Genomic DNA, 26,673 nt, shown 5'->3' on the forward strand with positions numbered 1-26,673 from the left:
TACAACGTATATCATTGATCTGCACCTGACTGCCTTCACAGGTGCATGCTGGGAGTCGTAGTTTTACAACTAGAGAGTCCGCAGTTGGAGATCATTGGCTTATATCAGTGATTTTCAACCTTTTTTGAGCCGCGGCACACTTTTTATACGTAAAAAATCCCGGGGCACACCACCAACCAAAATGGCACAAAATGACACTAAAACAGTACATATTATACATATAGTTAATAATATAGATTCTAAATGTATTTTTACTCACTCAGTATTCCCATATATATATATATATATATATACAGTCCCACGTATATGAGCCACAGAATTATCAGCATATACCATATATATATATATATAGTATATGAGCTGGCGCTTGTACTCCAGCCTCATGGCCATAGTATTTCTCATTGTACCCCTTTATATTGCAGTATATGAGCCACATAATTATCCCTTTCTTTTAGTAATATGCCCCATCATTATCCCCTTCTTTTAGTAATATGCCCCATCATTATCACCTTCTTGTAGTAATATGCCCCATCATAATCCCCTTCATGTAGAAATGGCCCATTCCACTACCTCCATCATTTCCTTCTCCCCACCACCCCATTATTGCCCTTTCGACAACCCCATCATTGCCCTCTCCCCACCACCGCCTTCTTATCACCCCCATCACCGCCTTCTCCATTGCCCTCTCCCCATCACCGCCTTCTCCATGACTCCCATCATTGCTTCTCATCACATCCATCAACTCACACACACACACACACACACACACACACACACACACCTCACCTCTCCTCACCGGCAGCTTCCTCTCACTGGCACAGCAGCCGCGGGGCTGAATGATGATGTCATCCAGCCGCGCCGCTGACTGCTGTCAGGGAGGAAGCGACACAGGAACACTGGACTGCTGCCTCTCCGACCCGCCGCCCTGCTTGGCTGCACATGGCTAATTTGCATCGCATGTAAATTAGCTATGCGGACACGCGGCACACCCGACCATGTATCGCGGCACACTAGTGTGCCGCGGAAGACTGGTTGAAAACCACAGGCTTATATAATATGGGCAGGGTTGGGATTCAGCGGGTTCTCCCCGGTTCGGTGGAACCGGTTGTTAAAAAAGCAGCCGGTTCCCCGAACCGGGGAGATTCAGAGCCGCGATCCGGTTCTGAGGACTATACAGGGGCCGGAGCTGCAGCCAGCACAGTGCGGGGATCGCAGCGTCACATCCACAGGGAGCACAGAGCTCACCTCACCTCCAGCCCAGCCCCAGGAAGCAAGAACCCAGAACTACAGCTACTGTATATCAACAAGGAGACGCGCCCCCGTCCTGCAGCAAGTGCCCAGAGAGCTGTGAGGACGCGGTCAGGCGCAGGCGCTCAGGTACACGGAACACGCTGAGTCTGGGGGGGGGACAGTGGAGTCTCGGGGGACAGAGAGGAGTCCGGAGGGGACAGAGAGGTCTGGAGGGAGATAGGAGTCCGGAGGGGACAGAGAGGTCTGGGGGGAGAGAGAAGTCCGGAGGGGACAGAGGACTAGAGAGGTCAGATGAGTCCAGAGGGGACTGAGGAGTCCGAGGGAGAGAAAGAAGTCCAGAGAGGACTAGAGGGGACAGGAGTCTGGGGTGGACAGAAGGGACAGAGGACCTGTGCCTGCCTATTGGGGACCTGTGCAGCACTGTGCTGCCTATTTGGGAACAATGCTGCCTATTGGGGACCTGTGCTGTTTATTGGGGCACAATGCTGCCTATGCGTATTGGGGACCTGTGCTGCCCATTTGGGAACAATGCTGCCTATTGGGGACCTGTGCCTGCCTATAGGGAACAGTGCTGCCTTTTGGGGATCCATGCTGCCTATTGTGGACCTGTGCTGCCTATAGGGAACAGCTCCTTGACTGCGCCCCTACTTGTATATGTTTGAGGAAAAGGTGCGTGTAAATGGGTGTGTCTTAAAATGGGTGTGGTTTTCCTGCAAACACAGAACCTGTTGTTAAAAATTTGAATCCCACCACTGAATTTGGGTACCATACATTCCCATGATCAGGAACAGCAGCGGTTTGGACGCAGTGTCCAAAGTAAACCGCTGCGTTCTACGATACAAGCACAGTGGATGGGATTGATAGAAATCCCATGTCAACAGTGCTTCTATTTGACACGGTGTAAGCTCCCCCAAGGCGCAGGTTTACGAGTCGCAGCATGTCAATTTCCACAATAGATATGTATTGCATGCTGTAAATCCGCATGGTTCAGTGAACAGAATGCAGCGAAAATGTGCAGCGTCCACAGTCCAATTGACTTACACATTGCTATTCCAACATGGTTTAAAAGGAGATCTTCAGCCAGGTTACTTTCATTGTGTGGACAAAACTTAAGATAAAAACTAAATAAACAAATACCCTGCAGTAAATAAATAGCAATAAAACATGAAAATAAAATGGGGCACTTATAATTTTGATTAAAAAAAAAAAAAAAAGGATTAAAAGCTATTCCACCACATTAAGGTGACCCTAATTGGGATGATCTAACCTCTAGCATTCAAACCTTACCATATGTCAAGTGACGTAACGTGAAGGGTGTGGCCGATCTTTTCCTTAAGCTGGACATTACAATGATATAATTCCTCATGGCTGGGTGTCCATTAGCTGGGTCTCAGTCCTTCTCAGCCCTTATTCACATTATGTTACTTGACATATGGTAAGGTTTTCATACCATCGGTTACAGTCGTCACGAATAGGGTCACCTTGACATGGTGGGGTGGCTTTAATAATTTTTTTTTTAATCAAAATTATGTTAACCAAAGTACCCTATATTATTTTAATGTACTATTGATATTTATTTATTGCAGGATGTTTGCTTATTTTGTTTTTATCTTAGGTTTTTTGTCTGTTTAGTGGCTAGTGTGAACAAGCACTTACACGCTGCATGCACACCAACGTATATCATTTGAATAGGGCTTGGATCTGCAGTACTTGGCCACTATCAACACGACAGTTTTCTGAGGAAGAAGTATTATGGACTTTGAAACGTGTTGGGAATTAAAAGGTTAATTCATCTACACGATTTGGATCTGATATTTTGTCTGGCAGCGCACTAAAGTCCAAGAATTTTATTCCAAAGAGTTTTATTCAAAATTACGACATACCAAAAATGCGTGTAAAATAGCACAAGTTATCTAATTTACCCAAATCGTGTAGATATGTGGCAGAAAACCTGCAACATCAAAAACTAACCAACTACTCATCATGGGAAGAAGTAGCCTCATGGTACATTCACACAAGTTTTGACGAGGATGTAAAAATAGATTATGCTCTTAAGGCTATGTGCACACAGTGCGGATTCACCCGCGGATTTTTCAGCGCGGATTCTGCACAATCCGCAGGTCAAAAGACCTGCGGATTAGCCTGCTGTTTTGCCCTGCGATTTCTCACCTCCACAATGGAGGAGATGGCAAACCGCAGCGGAATCCGCAGAAAAGAATGACATGTCAATTCTTTCTGCGGATTTGAACCCGCAGGCAAAACCGCACGGAAAAATCTGCACCGTCTGCACAGCGGTTTCAATTTTCCATAGGCTAGAATGGTACTGTACATCACCTGCAGTTCTGCTGCGGATCCGCAGAGCCAAATCCGCTGCGGATCTGCAGCAGAATCCGCACCGTGTGCACATAGCCTAAATCCACATAAAAAATACATTGAATGCTCTTTGAATAAGTTTCCGACCGATTTAAATGGAAAAAGCGCCTCTAGGGCACACAGGACTCCCCCCCCCCCCCCATGTTATTCTGAACATTTTCCAGTAAAGCTAATAGAAAGCTTATTCAGAGAGTATTTGAACTATTTTTTTATTATTTTTACGCGGATTTGCAATAAACCGCTTAAAAAACAAAACAAAACACAACAACAACTGTGAAAAGGCCCTAAAGAGGAAGAGGTGATCTTGCTCATGGCTCTATGTCTATGTATTTTTTTTTTCCAGAATGACCATAACACACAGTGAGGCAAGCCACGATAACAGAAGGCCACCTGTCTAATTCACACACTACTTTCTGGAGTGCCAAATGGGTTGGGTTGATATTATGAATCAGATCAAAACATTTACAAAAAATAAAAGTCACCCATAATGTAGTAGTATAAAAATCAATTACCATAAGAAAATTGTGCAACTGGTGTCCAGAGGCAACATCATAATGAACAATAGATACACTGCATAAAAAAAGGACCGACGACTAAGGCTTTTACACATACCGTGCTTTTATTGGCCGTTTTTGTGGCAGCAATAGAATTGTATGGGGCTGCAAAATCGGCAAAAATGCCACAGTGCGCCGTGTGCCCGTACTTCCATATTATTGGAAAACTGAAACAAGCCGAACCGCAAGTTTTTGCGGTCCCTTATTGTGGCAGATTGCCTTTTTTTGCGGCGATACGCACAAAACCCGGTAAGTGTAAAAGAAGCCTAAGTGTCAGCGTTCAACCGCCGTCACTGAGCATGTCATAATAGCACATATCCGGGAATAACGGGAGCACATGATACATAACCGCGTCTACAATGCTCTGGAGATATTGGGAGAGATTATTCAGACTTTATATAAGTGGTGTTCATCCAAAGAGTCCATATACTACAAAGGCAGGCAAAGAAACATAGGGCATCACCTCAGCCTGTGTGTATATGTATTTTATTCTATACACATCTGGGACAGCACCAATAATTTCTGTAAAGCGCTGTGGAATTAATGGCGCTATATAAATGAGTAAAATAAAATAAATAAATACGTACAAAAATGTATTCCACAACTCATAAGTTTCCCTACTGAATAGCAAAAGGTTTGCAAGAAAAAAAAAGCCCACATAGAAAATGAGAAATATAACATTTACATACTGAATATAGAATACTAAATTGAAAAGAACTTAGAACCAAGCAACTTTAAAAAAAAAAAAAAAAAAATGGTTTATTACAAAATATTTAAGTCCATCTACTACAATGAACATTAACACACAAAGCTAATAGTGAAGAATAAACCAACAGCCTTTCATCCAATACAAAGCAATAAACAGGTGGTAAGACACAATGAAAAAGAATGACTGGCCTATGCCGATGGAAATGCATATTAATAATGTATCATTGCTCACACATCAATGTGTAGATGTCATAACACAGCCCGTAATCTAGAGGTTGTATAGCCATGCTAGGAGTAACGGCACATATCCAGGGATCCGTATCAAGGCTTGAACAGAACAATATGTATCGCTAGGAAATAAACAAGTCCTAATAACATTTTTAGAACAGGTCATTCCAAAGAGCTTTTCTGGTCTTCTTTCCTTTAGATAGTCACAGTGTTAGCAATTTTCCACAATCAACTTAGTAAAGGCTCGTCTTCCTCATGATCCTAAGAAATTCCTGTTCATTGATTTCCCCATCTCCATCACGATCGGCTTCATCAATCATTTCCTAAAACAAGATTGGATCATTATTAATAACAGTCACGAAGTGTCCGCACCACACAGCCTAGGTTGTATACAGCAAGTCTTGGAATTCAATGCTTGACAACAAATATACAAATTACCAGTGAGATGATGTCTTACTCTTTTCATTGGGCCAGATTTGTGAAGAAAAAAAAAACAAAAACAAAAAACACAACACTAAAAATGTTGAGGGATCATAGTAAAAAAAAAAAAAAAAAAAAAGTCACCTATTTTATTGAAACAAAAAATATGACTGATGTTCAAAGCAGCCCTACCACCAGATTTTTTTTTTTTTTTTTTATTTCAGCGCTGCTTAAAATCCCCTGCCCTCTGTCTCTCACCTTCCGGTGTTTTCATCAGTTTTTGCCGTTGCTCCGGGCCATCTTATGCAGTTTGGGAGCTGTTGGCTGCTGAAGTGCTTCATGGAGCGAGCTGTAGGTCACCAATCAATGCAAGTCTATGAGATGAGAGCCTCGTTCAGGCCTCGTTACGGCTCTCAGACTCGCATTGACAGCTTGTCAGTCAGAAGCTGCGCTCACAAGATGGGACTGTGATAACAGACCAGGGCCAAAAAAAATGGAGAAGGCGCCAGAGAGAGTATACGACCAGGATAGGGGACTTGTGTTTAGGCCGGGGTCAGACTTGCGAGAAACTAGGACGAGTCTTGCACGTCATTACCCAGCACTGCCGCGGCCACTCCGATCGGAGCGTTCAGCTGCATAGAAATACATACACATTTCACACAAGTCTAACCCTGGCCTTAAAGCGTCACTCCAGCGGTGACCAAAAAAAAAAAAAATCAAAGTTACTAGACGGGTAATTCAAACCATAGCTTATTTATTACTGGCTCTTGTGGACCTCTTTTTGCAATACTACACTGCAGCCGTCATACAGCAGGATGGAGCATAGTGGAACAAAGGGGACATAACAGTCACATCAGTCTTCTCTGTGTGAGGAAGAATGGGCAAACTGCGAACGTGCAAACCCACTGTACATGGAAAACCAGTGCTTTATGCGGGATGAAATCAGACTGGAACGGTGCACGCAGGGCTGTGAAGTCAGCAAGCCAAACCCAGACTCCTCAATTTCCCTGACTCCGACCCCACAGCACTGCCTCACTACTGAGCATGGACATAAAGTGCAGCACAGATTCATCTCCACAGCACTGCCTCACTACTGAGCATGGACATAAAGTGCAGCACAGATTCATCTCCACAGCACTGCCTCACTACTGAGCATGGACATAAAGTGCAGCACAGATTCATCTCCACAGCACTGCCTCACTAGTGGGCATGTACATAAAGTGCAGAACAGATTCATCTCACCTCCGACTCCACAGCACTGCCTCACTACTGAGCATGTACATAAAGTGCAGCACAGATTCATCTCCACTACAACCCCACAGCACTGCCTCACTACTGTGCATGTACATAAAGTGCAGCACAGATTCATCTCCACTACGACTCCACAGCACTGGTCACTACTGAGCATATACATAAAGTGCAGTACAAATTCATCTCCACTACAACCCCACAGCACTGCCTCACTACAGAGCATGTACATAAAGAGCAGAACAGATTCATCTCCACTATGACTCCACAGCACTGCCTCACTACAGAGCATGTACATAAAGAGCAGAACAGATTCATCTCCACTACGACTCCACAGCACTGCCTCACTACTGAGCATGTACATAAAGAGCAGAACAGATTCATTTCCACTACGACTCCACAGCACTGCCTCACTACTGAGCATGTACATAAAGTGCAGCACAGATTCATCTCCACTACGACTCCACAGCACTGCCTCACTAGTGAGCATGTACATAAAGTGCAGCACAGATTCATCTCCACTACGACCCCACAGCACTGCCTCACTACTGAGCATGTACATAAAGTGCAGCACAGATTCATCTTCACTACAACCCCACAGCACTGCCTCACTACTGAGCATGTACATAAAGTGCAGCACAGATTCATCTCCACTACGACTCCACAGCACTGCCTCACTACTGAGCATGTGCATAAAGTGCAGCACAGATTCATCTCCACTACGACTCCACAGCACTGCCTCACTACTGAGCATGTGCATAAAGTGCAGCACAGATTCATCTCCACTATGACTCCACAGCACTGCCTCACTACTGAGCATGTGCATAAAGTGCAGTACAAATTCATCTCCACTACAACCCCACAGCACTGCCTCACTACTGAGCATGTACATAAAGAGCAGAACAGATTTGACTCCACAGCACTGCCTCACTACTGAGCATGTACATAAAGAGCAGAACAGATTCATCTCCACTACGACTCCACAGCACTGCCTCACTACTGAGCATGTACATAAAGTGCAGCACAGATTCATCTTCACTACAACCCCACAGCACTGCCTCACTACTGAGCATGTACATAAAGTGCAGCACAGATTCATCTCCACTACGACTCCACAGCACTGCCTCACTACTGAGCATGTACATAAAATGCAGCACAGATTCATCTCCACTACAACCCCACAGCACTGCCTCACTACTGAGCATGTACATAAAGTGCAGCACAGATTCATCTCCACTACAACCCCACAGCACTACCTCACTACTGAGCATGTGCATAAAGTGCAGCACAGATTCATCTCCACTACGACTCCACAGCACTACCTCACTACTGAGCATGTACATAAAGTGCAGCACAGATTCATTTCCACTACGACTCCACAACACAGCCTCACTACTGAGCATGTGCATAAAGTGCAGCACAGATTCATCTCCACTACGACTCCACAACACAGCCTCATTACTGAGCATGTGCATAAAGTGCAGCACAGATTCATTTCCACTACGACTCCACAACACAGCCTCATTACTGAGCATGTGCATAAAGTGCAGAACAGATTCATCTCCACAGCACAGCCTCACTACTGAGCATGTACATAAAGAGCAGAACAGATTCATCTCCACTACGACCCCACAGCACTGCCTCACTACTGAGCATGTGCATAAAGTGCAGAACAGATTCATCTCCACAGCACAGCCTCACTACTGAGCATGTACATAAAGTGCAGCACAGATTCATCTCCACTACGACTCCACAGCACTGCCTCACTACTGAGCATGTACATAAAAGCGCAGCACAGATTCATCACATCTACAACTCCACAGCACTGCCTCACTACTGAGCACGTACATAAAGTGCAGCACAGATTCATCTCCTCAGCACGTCCTCACTACTGAGCGTGTGCATAAAGTGCAGCACAGATTCATCTCCACTCCGACTCCACAGCACTGGTCACTACTGAGCATGTACATAAAGTGCAGCACAGATTCATCTCCACAGCACTGCCTCACTACTGAGCATGGACATAAAGTGCAGCACAGATTCATCTCCACAGCACTGCCTCACTACTGAGCATGGACATAAAGTGCAGCACAGATTCATCTCCACAGCACTGCCTCACTAGTGGGCATGTACATAAAGTGCAGAACAGATTCATCTCACCTCCGACTCCACAGCACTGCCTCACTACTGAGCATGTACATAAAGTGCAGCACAGATTCATCTCCACTACAACCCCACAGCACTGCCTCACTACTGTGCATGTACATAAAGTGCAGCACAGATTCATCTCCACTACGACTCCACAGCACTGGTCACTACTGAGCATATACATAAAGTGCAGTACAAATTCATCTCCACTACAACCCCACAGCACTGCCTCACTACAGAGCATGTACATAAAGAGCAGAACAGATTCATCTCCACTATGACTCCACAGCACTGCCTCACTACAGAGCATGTACATAAAGAGCAGAACAGATTCATCTCCACTACGACTCCACAGCACTGCCTCACTACTGAGCATGTACATAAAGAGCAGAACAGATTCATTTCCACTACGACTCCACAGCACTGCCTCACTACTGAGCATGTACATAAAGTGCAGCACAGATTCATCTCCACTACGACTCCACAGCACTGCCTCACTAGTGAGCATGTACATAAAGTGCAGCACAGATTCATCTCCACTACGACCCCACAGCACTGCCTCACTACTGAGCATGTACATAAAGTGCAGCACAGATTCATCTTCACTACAACCCCACAGCACTGCCTCACTACTGAGCATGTACATAAAGTGCAGCACAGATTCATCTCCACTACGACTCCACAGCACTGCCTCACTACTGAGCATGTGCATAAAGTGCAGCACAGATTCATCTCCACTACGACTCCACAGCACTGCCTCACTACTGAGCATGTGCATAAAGTGCAGCACAGATTCATCTCCACTATGACTCCACAGCACTGCCTCACTACTGAGCATGTGCATAAAGTGCAGTACAAATTCATCTCCACTACAACCCCACAGCACTGCCTCACTACTGAGCATGTACATAAAGAGCAGAACAGATTTGACTCCACAGCACTGCCTCACTACTGAGCATGTACATAAAGAGCAGAACAGATTCATCTCCACTACGACTCCACAGCACTGCCTCACTACTGAGCATGTACATAAAGTGCAGCACAGATTCATCTTCACTACAACCCCACAGCACTGCCTCACTACTGAGCATGTACATAAAGTGCAGCACAGATTCATCTCCACTACGACTCCACAGCACTGCCTCACTACTGAGCATGTACATAAAATGCAGCACAGATTCATCTCCACTACAACCCCACAGCACTGCCTCACTACTGAGCATGTACATAAAGTGCAGCACAGATTCATCTCCACTACAACCCCACAGCACTACCTCACTACTGAGCATGTGCATAAAGTGCAGCACAGATTCATCTCCACTACGACTCCACAGCACTACCTCACTACTGAGCATGTACATAAAGTGCAGCACAGATTCATTTCCACTACGACTCCACAACACAGCCTCACTACTGAGCATGTGCATAAAGTGCAGCACAGATTCATCTCCACTACGACTCCACAACACAGCCTCATTACTGAGCATGTGCATAAAGTGCAGCACAGATTCATTTCCACTACGACTCCACAACACAGCCTCATTACTGAGCATGTGCATAAAGTGCAGAACAGATTCATCTCCACAGCACAGCCTCACTACTGAGCATGTACATAAAGAGCAGAACAGATTCATCTCCACTACGACCCCACAGCACTGCCTCACTACTGAGCATGTGCATAAAGTGCAGAACAGATTCATCTCCACAGCACAGCCTCACTACTGAGCATGTACATAAAGTGCAGCACAGATTCATCTCCACTACGACTCCACAGCACTGCCTCACTACTGAGCATGTACATAAAAGCGCAGCACAGATTCATCACATCTACAACTCCACAGCACTGCCTCACTACTGAGCACGTACATAAAGTGCAGCACAGATTCATCTCCTCAGCACGTCCTCACTACTGAGCGTGTGCATAAAGTGCAGCACAGATTCATCTCCACTCCGACTCCACAGCACTGGTCACTACTGAGCATGTACATAAAGTGCAGCACAGATTCATCTCCACTATGACTCCACAGCACGGTCTCACTACTGAGCATGTACATAAAGTGCAGCACAGATTCATCTCCACTATGACCCCACAGCACTGCCTTACTACTGGGCATGTGCATAAAGTGCAGCACAGATTCATCTCAACTATAAGCCGAGATCCTTAGATCAGGAACGGGACATTTATAGGTCATTTCATAACTTTCTTAAATTACTATGAAAACATTTACAGCACATCCTGCATTGTACTACTGAACCCAATTAATTATTTATTTTAGGAGTCGAACCATTTTATACTGACTCCACAGCCCTGGGTGCACATGTACCAACACTGGCTGACCTTTCATTACATAGGGTTGAAGCACTCTGAAATGCTGCATGCTGCACATGAAAATGAATGATGTTACTGTTAGGATACAATGTACAGTTAATCGAAATCTTGGGAATACCTTTCAAAATATATCTGATCCATAAAGGGTTTATATTTTTTTTTGAGCTTTCACCCTTTCCCTTTCCTTCTTCCAAGAGCCATGACTTTTTAATATTCTCACCCACATAGCCGTATGAACGCAATTTTTTCCTGAAGACGATTTGCATATTTGTATGACCCCCATATTAACATACTACACTGAAAAATGGGAAAAAACTTCCAAGTAATGAGAAATTGTGAAAAATGTATTTATTTTCTTGGCACCATTTGCTGAGACCCATACCATTTTTATTTAGCCTTTAATAGAGCTTTGGGAGGTTTCCTTTTTTTCAGTTCGACAATGTTTTTAGTGATTCCATTTTGGAGTGGATAAAACACTTAGATCACTTCTTATTGCATTTTTTTTTAGCGGAGACTGCCAACAACCTTTTACAGACGATGGTGCTGGAGACTATGACGATCTGGGATAGGAGGAAAATGTCTCATTCTACAGATTTATGCAAAAGAAATAATACTGATAGTCTTTCGATATCCTTCATTAGGATGCCATTACATACCTGCAATTCTTCATCTGTGAGGTTCTCACCTAATTCTTTGGCAACCCTTTTTAGATTTTTAAAAGATATCTTTCCTGTGCCGTCATCATCAAATAGCCGGAAAGCTTTCATAATTTCTTCTTTAGAGTCTTTCTCACTCTAATTGTAAAAGAGAATCAATGCAACATTTAAAAAAAAAAGTTGTGCAGAGATTATTACATAAAATAAAACATGGGGCAGAGTTTCTAAAAGTGACCACATTTTCAAACCAGATACAATGTATCAGATTTATCATGGCCGCTCACACTGTCTGATAGATATGGTGAAATTACAGACCGAACAATCAAAGTTTACACCATTTGATGGCTGACTTAATGCACAAACATGTTAGCACAGGTTTCTGGCACGATGTTACATCTTAAGCCATGTCATGCCCTTTATCAAGCAAGGCAGGACATGGGGTTCTTGCGGTGCAAGGCTTGGAAATTGTGCCAGAATTGTAGTGCAGCTTAGCAAATCTTCCCCAAGTTCTTCCACTTACCATCTTATGTGTCATTAGAGATAAGAAATCCTCAAAGTCAATGGTGCCAGAACCATCTTTATCAATATCAGCTATCATTTTTTTCATTTCTTCTTTCTTTGGCTCAAAACCTAACGCACGCATGGCTACCTATATGAAGACAAATTAGAATCAGGAAAGAAAGTGGTATATTAGCAACTAAATCAATTATTTCTCATATATATATTTACCGTATATACTCGAATATAAGTCGAGATTTTCAGCCCAAAAAATTGGGCTGAAAGTCCCCCTCTCGTCTTATATTCGAGTCATATACAAAGGGGGTCGGAGGGAGTGGGGGTGTCAGGTCATACTTACCCGTCCTGACGCTGTGTCTTGAGCCCCCAGCTTCTCCCCGTGCTCTCTCTTCCTGCCTTCAGCGGTCATGTGGTGCCGCTCATTAAAACTCATGAATATGCGCATATTCATGAGTTTTAATGAGCTGTACCACGTGACCGCTGAAGGCAGGAAGAGAGAGCGCGGAGAAGCTGGGGGCTCAAGACACAGCGTCAGGACGGGTAAGTATAGCGATACTCACCTGTCCTGCGTCCATGGCTGCTTGCTGCTGTCTGTCATCGGTCAGTGACTTCAGACAGCAGAGGTCGCGGTGACGTGGTTAGTGCGCGCCGCGCCCCCTGCAGTCTGAACGTCACTGACTGATGATGTAGCAGATAGCGGTGAGCAGCCATGGACGCAGGACAGGTGAGAATCTGACACCCAGCGACGGAGAGGTGAGTATGTCGTTTTTTTATTTTTACATGCAGCAGCAGCATGTGGGCAGCATATGGTGGAACAATCTATGGAGCTTCTTATGGGGGCAGCATATGGTGGAACAATCTATGGAGCTTCTTATGGGGGCAGCATATGGTGGAACAATCTATGGAGCTTCTTCTGGGGACACCATATGGGGGAATAATCTATGGAGCATTTCCCACCCTAGACTTATACTCGAGTCAATAAGTTCTCCCAGTTTTTTGTGGCAAAATTAGGGGGGTCGACTTATACTTGGATCAACTTATACTCGAGTATATACGGTATCAATTTAGGATGACCAAGAAGGATAACAACAAACAAATAATATAATCCCTGCGGACATGACTGTCCTATCTAGTATTATATGTTTTCTTGAATAAAGATTGGTCTGAGAAGGATGGACAATCTTGTGACCTTAAAACTGGCAATTAACTTACTCTGCCAAATATTTACTTCAATATAACCCTTTCATCTGGGCATAACACATCATTTTACTAATAGCCCTTTTACCTGGGCAAAAAATTTTATTCTAGTATTGGAATACAGTCCCTCTTATAGGGAAGTAAGGGTAAGCCGCCGTGGAGCGGGGCTGCCAAATTGAATATCCCTAGAGTGCCAACCTCCGCTGACAGTTAGGGACAGATTCATAGTCTAATCTGCTTGCATATCTATGAATGTGCTAGCAGGGATCTCATCACAGCTCAGACTGGCTGGGAACGGAGCCCAGTGACCGAAGGTAACCTCTATAACGTCACCCCCGTCACTGACACGGCATTCCCAGCAGCTCATTCACCAGTAGTTTTCAGCCGGGTCGGTCACATTTTATCACCATCCAGGTTGCAAACCGTATATCCCCAGACATGGATTACGGCGTGAGACACAACGATGGACAGGTATGGTATATTATTGCTTTTTTATTTTAATTTTATTACAGGAGATCAAGGGCTTCACAGGGATTAGGTGAGGTTGTAAGTATGGTTTAATTGAGATTAATAAAGGAGTCTGTGCCATTTTTTTTTTTTTTTCTCCAAATAAAGGACTTTATTCTGGGTGTCTTTATTTACAATACAACTATAGGATTAGTAATGGATGGGTGTCTTATAGCAGTCTCTCCATTACTAAGACCGGTTTCACACTTGCGTTTAGGGCCGCAGCATCGGCCTGCGCACGGCCGCCGCTAAGCCCCGCCTCCTCCGGTAGCTCCGCCTCCGGGCGCATGATGCTGCATGCGTCATGCGTCCCCTATCTTTATCACTGGGGACGCAGGCTGTGCGCAGTATGTGTTTGGCGGCTCCTGCGTCCTTTTGACGGTGCTCCGAGCGCAACCAAACTGCAACAGGTTGCGTTTGGCGCTGGTCGGCGCACCGTCAAAAGGACGCAGGCACCGCCAAACGCATACTGCGCACGGCCTGCGTCCTCAGTGATAAAGATAGGGGACGCATGACGCATGCAGCGTCATGCGCCCGGAGGCGGAGCTACAGGAGGAGGCGCGGCAGGGGGCAGGGCTTAGCGGCGGCCCTAAACGCAAGTGTGAAACCGCCCTAAGCCATGGGCTTGATGTCACCTGACAATACAAAGGTGACATCAACCCCACTTGCCACCACTACAGGGCAAGTGAGAGTTGGGCACAGCACCAGAATTGGCACATCTAATAGATGTGCCTTTTCTGGGCAGCTGCGGGCTGCTATTTTTAGGTTGGGGGGGATCAATATCCATGGCCCCTTACCAGCCTGAGAATACCAGTCCCCAGCTGTGAGCTTTAACAAGGCTGGTTGTCAAAAATGGGGGGGCCACTCCACATCGTTTTTTTTTTTTAGTTATTTATTTAAATAATTAAAAAAATAGAGTAGGGACCCCTCTATTCTTGATAACCAGCTTCAGCAAGGCTGGTTATCAAAAATAGGGGGGGAACCCACGCAGAAGAATAATTCCATCCGCCGCTCCTTCTATCACCGTTATTAGCAGCAGCAGGGGTAGGCTGATGGGAGTAATAGTCCCATCATCCGCCGCCTGCTGTCTCTTTTATTACTTATATGTAACTCATCATTATCCCTTGCTCGTGCCGATCGCAGGCAATGCAGGGGAAAATGTTGAGAGTCGTGTTCAGCACCTGGCGCCAGGGAACAGCGCTTACTTTAACGCTTCTTAGCCTGTGCCAATGCGTGTCACATGGATGACATCAATGTGTGTTACGTGTATGCACGTGTGCGAGACGTTTTATGGCCTGTGCGGAAATTAAAAAATGGACATGTCAGCGTATTTTGCCCACAGACACATGGTCTGTGGAATCACACCGACATGTGCACAGACCCATTCCCTTGAATAGGCAAATAGTGCTCCGTTCGTCCCAAGTCTCTCATCATGGCTAAATAGAACTGTATAGCCATATATGGGGTATTGTTACGTTCAGTAGAAATTGTGAGACAAATTTTGTTGCCATTTTTACCACTTCTTGTGTGAAAATGTAAAATCTTTGGCTAAAACAAAATTTTTGTAGTAAAAATGTAGTTATTTTGTCCTCACTGCCCAATAGTATGAAATTCTATAAAACCCATGGTGTCAATATGATCACTGCACCTAGATAAATTCAATGAGACGTGTAGTTCGTAAAATAGGGTCACTTATAGGGGTTCTGCTGTTTTGCACCTCATGGGCTCTCCAAGTGGGTCATGGCACCTGCAACCATAACAGTAAAATCTGGTGCTCCTTCCCTTCCGAGCTCTGCCATGCGCTCAAACAGTGGTTTACCCCCATACGTGGGGTATCAGCATACTCAGGACAAATTGCACAACAACTTTTGGCGTTCAATTTCTCCTGTCACCCTTGGGAAAATGAAAAAATTGGGGGCAAAAAAATAATTTTTGTGAAAAAAAAAATATGATTTTTTATTTTTACGGCTCTACGTTATAAACTTCTGTGAAGCACTTGGGGGTTCAAAGTGCTCACCACACATCTAGACAAGTTCATTAGGGGGGGGTGTCTAGTTTACAAAATGGTGTCACTTGTGGGTGGTTTCCACTCTTTAGGCACACCAGGGGCTCTCCAAACACGACATGGCGTCCGTTTTCAATTCCAGCCAATTTTGAGTAGAAAAGTCAAATGGTACTCCTTCTCTTCCGAGCTCTGCCATGAGCCCAAACAGTGGTTTACCTGCACATATGGGGTATCGGCGTACTCAGGACAAATTGCACAAAAACTTTTGGGGTCCAATTCCTCCTATTACCCTTGGTAAAAATAAAAAAAAAATTGGATCTGAAGTAAATTTTTTTGCAAAAAAGTTAAATGACCATTTTTATTTTTTTTTTAAACATTCAAAAAATTCCTGTGAAGCACCTGAAGGGTTAATAAACTTTTTGAATGTGGTTTTGAGCACCTTGAGGGGTGCAGTTTTTAGAATGGTGTTGCTTTTGGGTATTTTCTATCATATCGACCCCTCAAGTGACTTCAAATGTGATGTGGTCCCTAAAAAAATAAAAAATGGTGTTGTAAAAATCAGAACTCGCTGGTCAACTTTAACCCTTATAACTTCCTAACAAAAAAAAGTTTGGGTTCCAAAATTGTACTGATGTAAAGTAAACATGTGGGAAATGTTACTTATTAAGTATTTTGTGTGACATATCTCTGTGATTTAAGGGCATGAAAATTCAAAGTTGGAAAATTGCAAAATTTTCATAAAATTTCCATTTTTTCCACAAATAATCACAAGTAATATAAAAGAAATTTTACCACTAACATGAAGTTCAATATGTCATGAGAAAACTGTCAGAATCACCAGAATCCATGGAAGCATTCCAGAATTATGGCCTCATAAAGGGACAGTGGTCAGAATTGTAAAAATTGGCCCGGTCATTAACATGCAAACCACCCTTGAGGGTAAAGGGGTTAAGCTGGGGTTGTCCAATAGTGAACAACCCTTTTAAGCCAAAACTGGTGCATGTCAGCAATAAATCTACGGCGCTTTTAGACAGAAAAGCCATGTGCCCTTTTCTGGATACTGAAAAGTGTATAGAAGAGCGCAAACATCTGTTCCTTTATTGGGAGTTTTGATCAAAAGCCCGATTCATATTAACCACGGACAGTGCCTTAGAATACAAACTAAGTTCAAGTGAGCTTTTTGTTTTAATGAAAACATCCGTTCATTTAGACGGGCACAGAGCTTGGTTTGTGAGTTGTCTGTGCCCAGCAGAATAGATGAACGCTTTAAGAAGAGGAAAAAAAAACCTACATTTAATTTGTACTCCGTTCATGGCATTTTATAGCCCCACCGGGGGTTCATTTGAATCACGTTTTTAGGGCAATTGAAGAGGAACCCCCAAATGTACTGCAGAAAATTAGCGTGTACAATACATAACCTTAGGATTTTCCTCATAAAAACTTAAAGGGTTGTTTCTGTCTCTACTTGTCATGGACGAGAAGGGAATAACGGCTTCTAGGTTTGAGCCACCAAAAGCGGTGTTACAAAGACAGCTGAGCACAGCTGCGGTGCGCCGCTTCCGCATAGACAAGAACGGTGTGCTTCTGAGTGATCGTTGGGGTCTCAGGACCCTGACCATCACTGATATGTAGGGAATTTACAGGTCTACAAAATATTACCGAAAATAATTGGATTAAAGTTTAGTTACAATTTACAAAATGTTCTGTCTCAGAACCCACCTTCAGTTCCTTTACATCGATCGTACCAGCCCCATCTGTGTCAAACAAATCAAATGCCTCGCGGATCTCTTGTTTTTGTTCTTCTGTTAATTCTGGTTTCGCTCCAGTTTTCTTACGTTGGGCAAGGCCAGGTTTTCTCATTACAGATGCCTATCAATACACAAATGGTGATTTTTTTTTTTTTTGAATATTGTCAGCCAACATATTCAGTACCCAAGGGCCTAAAAAGAATTCATAGGGTCCCATTGCAGAAGTCCTCTCTCGTAGCACCCCCCCCTAAAAAAAAAAAAATATTCAGCGGAGTCACAGAATTGAAAATCTCACATCTTTGCAGCCCTTACAGTCTGATACACCCATAGTGAATGCCTACATAGTACTCTCCACACGCACAGTATGATGACCCCCATAGTGACCTCCAACAGTATGATAGCCTGACACAGCCGTACCCACAATATGATGGCCATTACACTGTATTGGGGACCTCCGTACAGTATAGTGGTCCCCACAAACCTCCACACTGTATAATTGGGCCTCACACAGCCCTGTTAACTGTATAAATGGACCTAGTTTGGTCTCTGTATACTTTCCCCTATTGATTTAAAAATTATATATATATATATATATATATATATATATATATATACACACACACTCTCACTTGTCCTCGTTCCCCCACTGCACCAGTTTCCGCAGCGCTGCACTGTTCAGCAGAGTGGGCGCCATGTAGTGACGTCTCAGCGCAACGGGCACGATGATGTCACAGCTCACACGTGCAGGGAGATTGATGATAGGACCTGTTGAAGCGTATTGAGCGCGAAACGGCTGTTGTCCGTCTTCCAGCACATTGCTCCCGTGCCTATGCCGATGCCTTGTGTATGTGAAATAAAATGATTTGATTCACATGAACGGTGAGTGCCATCCTATTTTTTCTTTTTCTTCACAATTAAATGTTCTGTTTTTCCAATTTGGGATTGAGCACCCGTTCCAAGTGAGATTAAGGTGTTTTTTTAATAATGTGACAAATATATGTGCAGACATCCAGGGTATTTTTCCACACAACGGTGCCGGATATCTATTTTCTCAATTTATGGACAGATTGATGGAAGAGGGAGCTGATATCTCTCATTGCTTTCAACTGTATCGGCATCCTGGATAAGTGCGGTGACGAACGGGAGTACCCGGTACCTGTGCTGGCACCGGCCTCCAAACTCCAGGGCCCCATAGCGACTGCAAGGTCTGTCACGATTAGCGATATGCCACCGACAATACCGGTCAAAAGTTTGGACACACATGTTCATGCCATGTTTTTCTTGGAATGTGCACAGCGTAGATTCATACTGAAGGAAGCCCCCGATTACTCCCCTCCACCTTTTACTCTGATGACAGCTTTTTCAACACCTTGGCATTATCTCAAGCAGCTTCATCAGGTGGTCAGTTGGAATGGCTTCCAGTGACTAACTGACCATAAAGCGTTTGCAACCGTCAAGTGTTTTTTGTTTTAGAAGCAATGTTGGTTCACAGTTTCATGCAACGCTGATCTCTATTCCACAACTGTTTTAAGCCAGGATATCCATCATCACTGACATGACGGCAAGTTAATCTCCTCACGTGTGATCATAAAAACAATTGGTCACTATACTGAAACTGGCTCTTATGAGGACCTCCCCATGAGAGGAACACCAAGAATTACTTCTGCGGCAGAAGAAGAGTTCATGAGAGTAATCAGCCTCAGAAACCAAAAATTTACAGCACCTCAGATAACAAGCCCCAAATGTCGCACAGACATCAAGTAGCAAACGCATCCAGATCACCTGCCCAAAGGAGATTGAGAAGCAGGGCCTTATGGTCAAATTGATGCAAAGAAGCCACTAATGAGGACTGCAAACAAGAAGAGATGTGTTTGAGCCAAGCAGCACAAGGACCAGATATTACATCGGTGGAAATCTGTACTTTGGTCTGACGAGTCAAAATTTACCAACCGCCATGCCTTTATGATGTGCAGAAAAGGTGAAAAGAGGCTTCTACATATGTGGTGCCCACCGTGAAGCATGGAAGGGAAGGTGTGATGGTGCTTTGCTGGTCACACTGTTGATGGTTTATTACAAATTCAAGGCACACTTACCCAGAATGGCTACCACCGCATTCTGCAACAACATGCCATCCCACCTGGTTTGCACTTAGTGGTACCATTAATTCTGTTGCAACAGAAAAATGACCCAAAACACATCTCCAGACTATATAAGGGCTAAGTTTCCAGGGTTAATAGGGGTGGAGGTCTGCATCAGAAGATATGGCCTTCACAATCACCTAATCTCAAGCCAATAGATGGCATGTCACAATATACATAGAATGAAAATCACCCCACTTCTGGAAACAATGATATAATTCAGTTTAAAACAAGCAGAGGCAGGTTATAGAAAAAACATGACAGACAGATAGTCCTGTAAAGGAGTACGGCTCCAACAATGAAGATGTCTGTGTGTAAACCCTTCATATGTGGGAGAAATTCAAGATACTACCACAGCTTATTACAAAAGCGGAAACCCATCGACATGGCCCCGACCTACATCTAAAAACGTCATAGTAATCTCATTACCGTCAGGCTAGTCTGCAGGCCGAAAGCAGGATATGTTGGCCGTATCGGGGGTACAAACAATCGTGGAGGATCGGAGGTAGGAGTCAGAGATGATGAGGATCCCATACTGATTTACCTGTCGCCTTGAGTGACTATCATAAGCTGCCTCATACACTATGGAAACATTGTGCGTGCTCCCACGTCCCCTGGGGGCTGTACACTCATGGTAACATCAATCACTGCGCTGGTGCAGGACAACACTACCACCAATTACAGCACATTACCCATTGTGCTGATGAGTGATCACAGCATATTCTGGGCAGATGTTCGATAGGAATTACAGGAGCACTGATTCCTTTCTGGATGCCAACGTCATCGTGAAGTCTAACACATAACCATACACACTCCACACTGAAAATGCAACACCAAGAAGGGAAAGTCATAGAGCTATGAGAACGACAGGATGGATAAACATGTTAATGTTATGTAAATGATGAAAACAATGGAAACTGAATTTTCAAATAATCTTGATTAATTCAGTATTGAATGGACAGAAATCCCTGCACTTACACATCTTGGCTGCCATCAGTGAGGTTATTAAAGGGGTTGTGCACTACTAGGACAACACCTTCTTGAACTAAATGTTTTTCCCCCGTAAAATAATGAAAAAAAAAAAAAAACCTATACTCCCCTCCTGTGCCAGTGCCATTCCAGCGGTGTCAGCACTCGCGGTCCCCGCCACCCAACCAGCGCTGGTGACACTGTCCCCGCCTTCGTGGGGATTGAACATGAAGCCAGGGATCAGCTGCAGCCCGGACTTCCTCCTCCTCCTCTTCAAAAGCAAATTAATTACATAAAACTCCTACAATGTGATTTTCTGGTTTTTATTTTTACTTTCTGTCTCCCAGTTGAAGGGTACCTATGATAAAAATTACAGATCTCTCCATTCCCTGTAGATGGGAAAACGTGCAATATCAGCAGTGTATCAAATACTTATTTCCCCCACTGTATAATAACATACCTCCCAACCATCCCTAAACAGACTGGACTTTCCCAAATTTAGGGAGCTGTCCCAGGAGGTCACAGGCATAGCCCTACTTCAGCTATGATTGTGGCCTCAGGACACAGATACAGCCAGGGTTGGGATTCAGCCATTTCTTCCCAGTTCGGTCAAATTGGATGCTGAAAGCACATGCCCCGATCCAATTCTCTATGGTGTCTCCTCAGTCAACAGGCAGAAAGCCTTCAGCTGAACAGTGAAGCACAGGGCAGGAGCACAGCACAGAGCTGTCAGAACGACTGTGCAGCCATGTGACAACGTTTCCTGCGGACAGACGCCTACTTACAGCGTCACATGAAGGCATCGACTTTCTGACAGCTCGGATCTCCACTTCTCCCCTGTAGTACTGTACTACATGATTGGGCTGCAAATAGGAGAGGAGTGATATACTGCAGGAAGGGGTTAGATAAACAGAGGATGAGAAGAGTGATGTACTGTGGGGAGTGACATACTGAAGGCAGTGGCTGTATATACAGAGGATGAGAAGAGTGATGTACTGTGGGGGGAGACATACTGCATTCTGGGGCTGTATATACAGAGGATGAGAAGAGTGATGTACTGTGGGGAGAGACATACTGAAGGCAGTGGCTGTATATACAGAGGATGAGAAGAGTGATGTACTGTGGGGAGAGACATACTGCAGGCTGGGGCTGTATATACAGAGGATGAGAAGAGTGATGTACTGTGGGGAGAGACATACTGCAGGCTGGGGGTGTATATACAGAGGATGAGACGAGTGATGTACTGTGGGGAGTGACAAACTGCATGTTGGGGCTGTATGTAGAGGAGAAAAGTGATATACTGCAGGACAGGGCTGTATATAAGGGGATGAGAAGAGTGATGTACTGCAGGAGGGGGCTGCATATACAGAGGACAAATTAAATGATAAACTGCAAGATGGAGCTGTAAATAGGAGGCTGAGTAGAGTGATATATGACTTATGATGGGCAACATTACACGGTACATCCCCGGTATATACCATGTGCAGTATTATCCGGAATGTCCCCACTATATACGAAGTGCAGCATTATCCGGTAGATCCCCGCTATATACAGCGTGTAGCGTTATCCGGTACATCCCCACTATATACAGCATGCCGCACTATCCGGTACGTCCCCGCTATATACAGCGTGCGGCACTATCCGGTACGTCCCTGCTATATACAGCGTGCGGCATTATCCGGTACGTCCCCGCTATATACAGCGTGCGGCATTATCCGGTACGTCCCCGCTATATACAGCGTGCGGCATTATCCGGTACGTCCCCGCTATATACAGCGAGCGGCATTATCCGGTACGTCCCCGCTATATACAGCGTGCGGCATTATCCGGTACGTCCCCGCTATATACAGCGTGCGGCATTATCCGGTACGTCCCCGCTATATACAGCGTGCGGCATTATCCGGAACGTCCCCGCTATACACAGCGTGCGGCATTATCCGGTACGTCCCCGCTATATACGACATGTGGCATTATCCGGTACGTCCCCGGTATATACGACGTGCGACATTATCTGGTACGCCCCCGGTATATATGACGTGCGGCATTATCCGGTACATCCCCGCTACATACAGCGTGCGGCATAATTCGGTACGTCCCAGCTATATATAGCGCGTAGTATTATCTGGTACGTCCCCGCTATATACGACGTGCGGCATTATCCGGTACGTCCCCACTATATACGACATGTGGCATTATCCGGTACGCCCCCGGTATATACGTGCGGCATTATCCGGTACATCCACGCTACATACAGCGTGCGGCATTATCCGGTACGTCCCGGCTATATATAGCGTGCGGCATTATCTGGTACGTCCCGGCTACATACAGCGTGCGGCATTATCCGGTACGTCCCCGCTATATACGACATGTGGCATTATCCGGTACGCCCCCGGTATATACGTGCGGCATTATCCGGTACATCCACGCTACATACAGCGTGCGGCATTATCCGGTACGTCCCGGCTATATATAGCGTGCGGCATTATCTGGTACGTCCCGGCTACATACAGCGTGCGGCATTATCCGGTACGTCCCCGCTATATACGACATGTGGCATTATCCGGTACGCCCCCGGTATATACGTGCGGCATTATCCGGTACATCCACGCTACATACAGCGTGCGGCATTATCCGGTACGTCCCGGCTATATATAGCGTGCGGCATTATCTGGTACGTCCCGGCTACATACAGCGTGCGGCATTATCCGGTACGTCCCGGCTATATATAGCGTGCGGCATTATCCGGTACGTCCCCGGTATATACGGCGTGCGGCATTATCCGGTACGTCTCCGCTTTATACGGCGTGCTGCATTATCCGCTACGTCCCCGCTATACACACAGCGTGCGGCATTATCCGCTACGTCCCCGCTATATACACAGCGTGCGGCATTATCCGCTAAGTCCCCGCTATATACACAGCGTGCGGCATTATCCGCTACGTCCCCGCTATATACACAGCGTGTGGCATTATCCGCTACGTCCCCGCTATATACAGCGTGCGGCATTATCCGGTACGTCCCCGCTATATACAGCGTGCGGCATTATCCGGTACGTCCCCGTTATATACAGCGTGCGGCATTATCCGGTACGTCCCCGCTATATACGACATGTGGCATTATCCGGTACGTCCCCGGTATATACGACGTGCGACATTATCTGGTACGCCCCCGGTATATATGACGTGCGGCATTATCCGGTACATCCCCGCTACATACAGCGTGCGGCATAATTCGGTACGTCCCAGCTATATATAGCGCGTAGTATTATCTGGTACGTCCCCGCTATATACGACGTGCGGCATTATCCGGTACGTCCCCGGTATATACGACGTGCGGCATTATCTGGTACGCCCCCGGTATATATGACGTGCGGCATTATCCGGTACATCCCCGCTACATACAGCGTGCGGCATAATTCGGTACGTCCCAGCTATATATAGCGCGCAGTATTATCTGGTACGTCCCCGCTATATACGACGTGCGGCATTATCCGGTACGTCCCCGCTATATACGACATGTGGCATTATCCGGTACGCCCCCGGTATATACGTGCGGCATTATCCGGTACATCCCCGCTACATACAGCGTGCGGCATTATCCGGTACGTCCCGGCTATATATAGCGTGCGGCATTATCTGGTACGTCCCGGCTACATACAGCGTGCGGCATTATCCGGTACGTCCCGGCTATATATAGCGTGCGGCATTATCCGGTACGTCCCCGGTATATACGGCATGCGGCATTATCCGGTACGTCCCCGGTATATACGGCATGCGGCATTATCCGGTACGTCTCCGCTTTATACGGCGTGCTGCATTATCCGCTACGTCCCCGCTATACACACAGCGTGCGGCATTATCCGCTAAGTCCCCGCTATATACACAGCGTGCGCCATTATCCGCTAAGTCCCCACTATATACACAGCGTGCGGCATTATCCGCTACGTCCCCGCTATATACACAGCGTGCGGCATTATCCGCTACGTCCCCGCTATATACACAGCGTGTGGCATTATCCGCTACGTCCCCGCTATATACACAGCGTGTGGCATTATCCACTACGTCCCCGCTATATACAGCGTGCGGCATTATCCGGTACGTCCCCGCTATATACAGCGTGCGGCATTATCCGGTACGTCCCCGCTATATACAGCGAGCGGCATTATCCGGTACGTCCCCGCTATATACAGCGTGCGGCATTATCCGGTACGTCCCCGCTATATACAGCGTGCGGCATTATCCGGTACGTCCCCGCTATATACAGCGTGCGGCATTATCCGGTACGTCCCCGCTATATACAGCGTGCGGCATTATCCGGTACGTCCCCGCTATACACAGCGTGCGGCATTATCCGGTACGTCCCCGCTATATACGACATGTGGCATTATCCGGTACGTCCCCGGTATATACGACGTGCGACATTATCTGGTACGCCCCCGGTATATATGACGTGCGGCATTATCCGGTACATCCCCGCTACATACAGCGTGCGGCATAATTCGGTACGTCCCAGCTATATATAGCGCGCAGTATTATCTGGTACGTCCCCGCTATATACGACGTGCGGCATTATCCGGTACGTCCCCGGTATATACGACGTGCGGCATTATCTGGTACGCCCCCGGTATATATGACGTGCGGCATTATCCGGTACATCCCCGCTACATACAGCGTGCGGCATAATTCGGTACGTCCCAGCTATATATAGCGCGCAGTATTATCTGGTACGTCCCCGCTATATACGACGTGCGGCATTATCCGGTACGTCCCCGCTATATACGACATGTGGCATTATCCTGTACGCCCCCGGTATATACGTGCGGCATTATCCGGTACATCCCCGCTACATACAGCGTGCGGCATTATCCGGTACGTCCCGGCTATATATAGCGTGCGGCATTATCTGGTACGTCCCGGCTACATACAGCGTGCGGCATTATCCGGTACGTCCCGGCTATATATAGCGTGCGGCATTATCCGGTACGTCCCCGGTATATACGGCGTGCGGCATTATCCGGTACGTCTCCGCTTTATACGGCGTGCTGCATTATCCGCTACGTCCCCGCTATACACACAGCGTGCGGCATTATCCGCTAAGTCCCCGCTATATACACAGCGTGCGGCATTATCCGCTAAGTCCCCGCTATATACACAGCGTGCGGCATTATCCGCTACGTCCCCGCTATATACACAGCGTGTGGCATTATCCGCTACGTCCCCGCTATATACAGCGTGCGGCATTATCCGGTACGTCCCCGCTATATACAGCGTGCGGCATTATCCGGTACGTCCCAGTTATATACAGCGTGCGGCATTATCCGGTACGTCCCCGCTATATACAGCGTGCGGCATTATCCGATACGTCCCCACTATACACAGCGTGCTGCATTATCCGGTACGTCCCCGCTATATACAGCGTGCGGCATTATCCGGTACGTCCCCGCTATATACGACATGTGGCATTATCCGGTACGTCCCCGCTATATACGACGTGCGACATTATCTGGTACGCCCCCGGTATATATGACGTGCGGCATTATCCGGTACATCCCTGCTACATACAGCGTGCAGCATTATTCGGTACGTCCCGACTATATATAGCGTGCAGTATTATCCAGAACATCCCTGGTATATATGACGTGCAGCATTATCCGGTACGTCACGGCTATATATAGCATG

The 26,673-nt window shown here is 45.9% G+C and overlaps 1 protein-coding gene across 3 annotated transcripts in view; it reads right to left on the bottom strand.

Annotated features, from left to right (window-relative positions):
- Positions 1–4,645: 4,645 nt before the first annotated feature.
- LOC141086200 (uncharacterized) overlaps positions 4,646–26,673 on the bottom strand; it is a 38,377-nt gene continuing 16,349 nt past the window's right edge. For all 3 annotated transcript variants that reach the window (XM_073572026.1, XM_073572027.1, XM_073572024.1), the window contains exons 2-5: positions 17,860–18,009; positions 12,436–12,564; positions 11,916–12,053; positions 4,646–5,437 (exon numbers count right to left, since the gene is read on the bottom strand). In XM_073572026.1, the coding sequence (XP_073428127.1) occupies positions 5,348–5,437; positions 11,916–12,053; positions 12,436–12,564; positions 17,860–18,000 (498 nt within the window). In that variant the 5' untranslated portion in view covers positions 18,001–18,009 and the 3' untranslated portion in view covers positions 4,646–5,347. The remainder of the gene's footprint in view (positions 5,438–11,915; positions 12,054–12,435; positions 12,565–17,859; positions 18,010–26,673) is intronic.

Source organism: Dendrobates tinctorius, unplaced genomic scaffold (genome assembly GCF_039654945.1).
Source record: "Dendrobates tinctorius isolate UK_male_01 unplaced genomic scaffold, ASM3965494v1 ptg000030l, whole genome shotgun sequence".
NCBI lineage: Eukaryota > Metazoa > Chordata > Amphibia > Anura > Dendrobatidae > Dendrobates > Dendrobates tinctorius.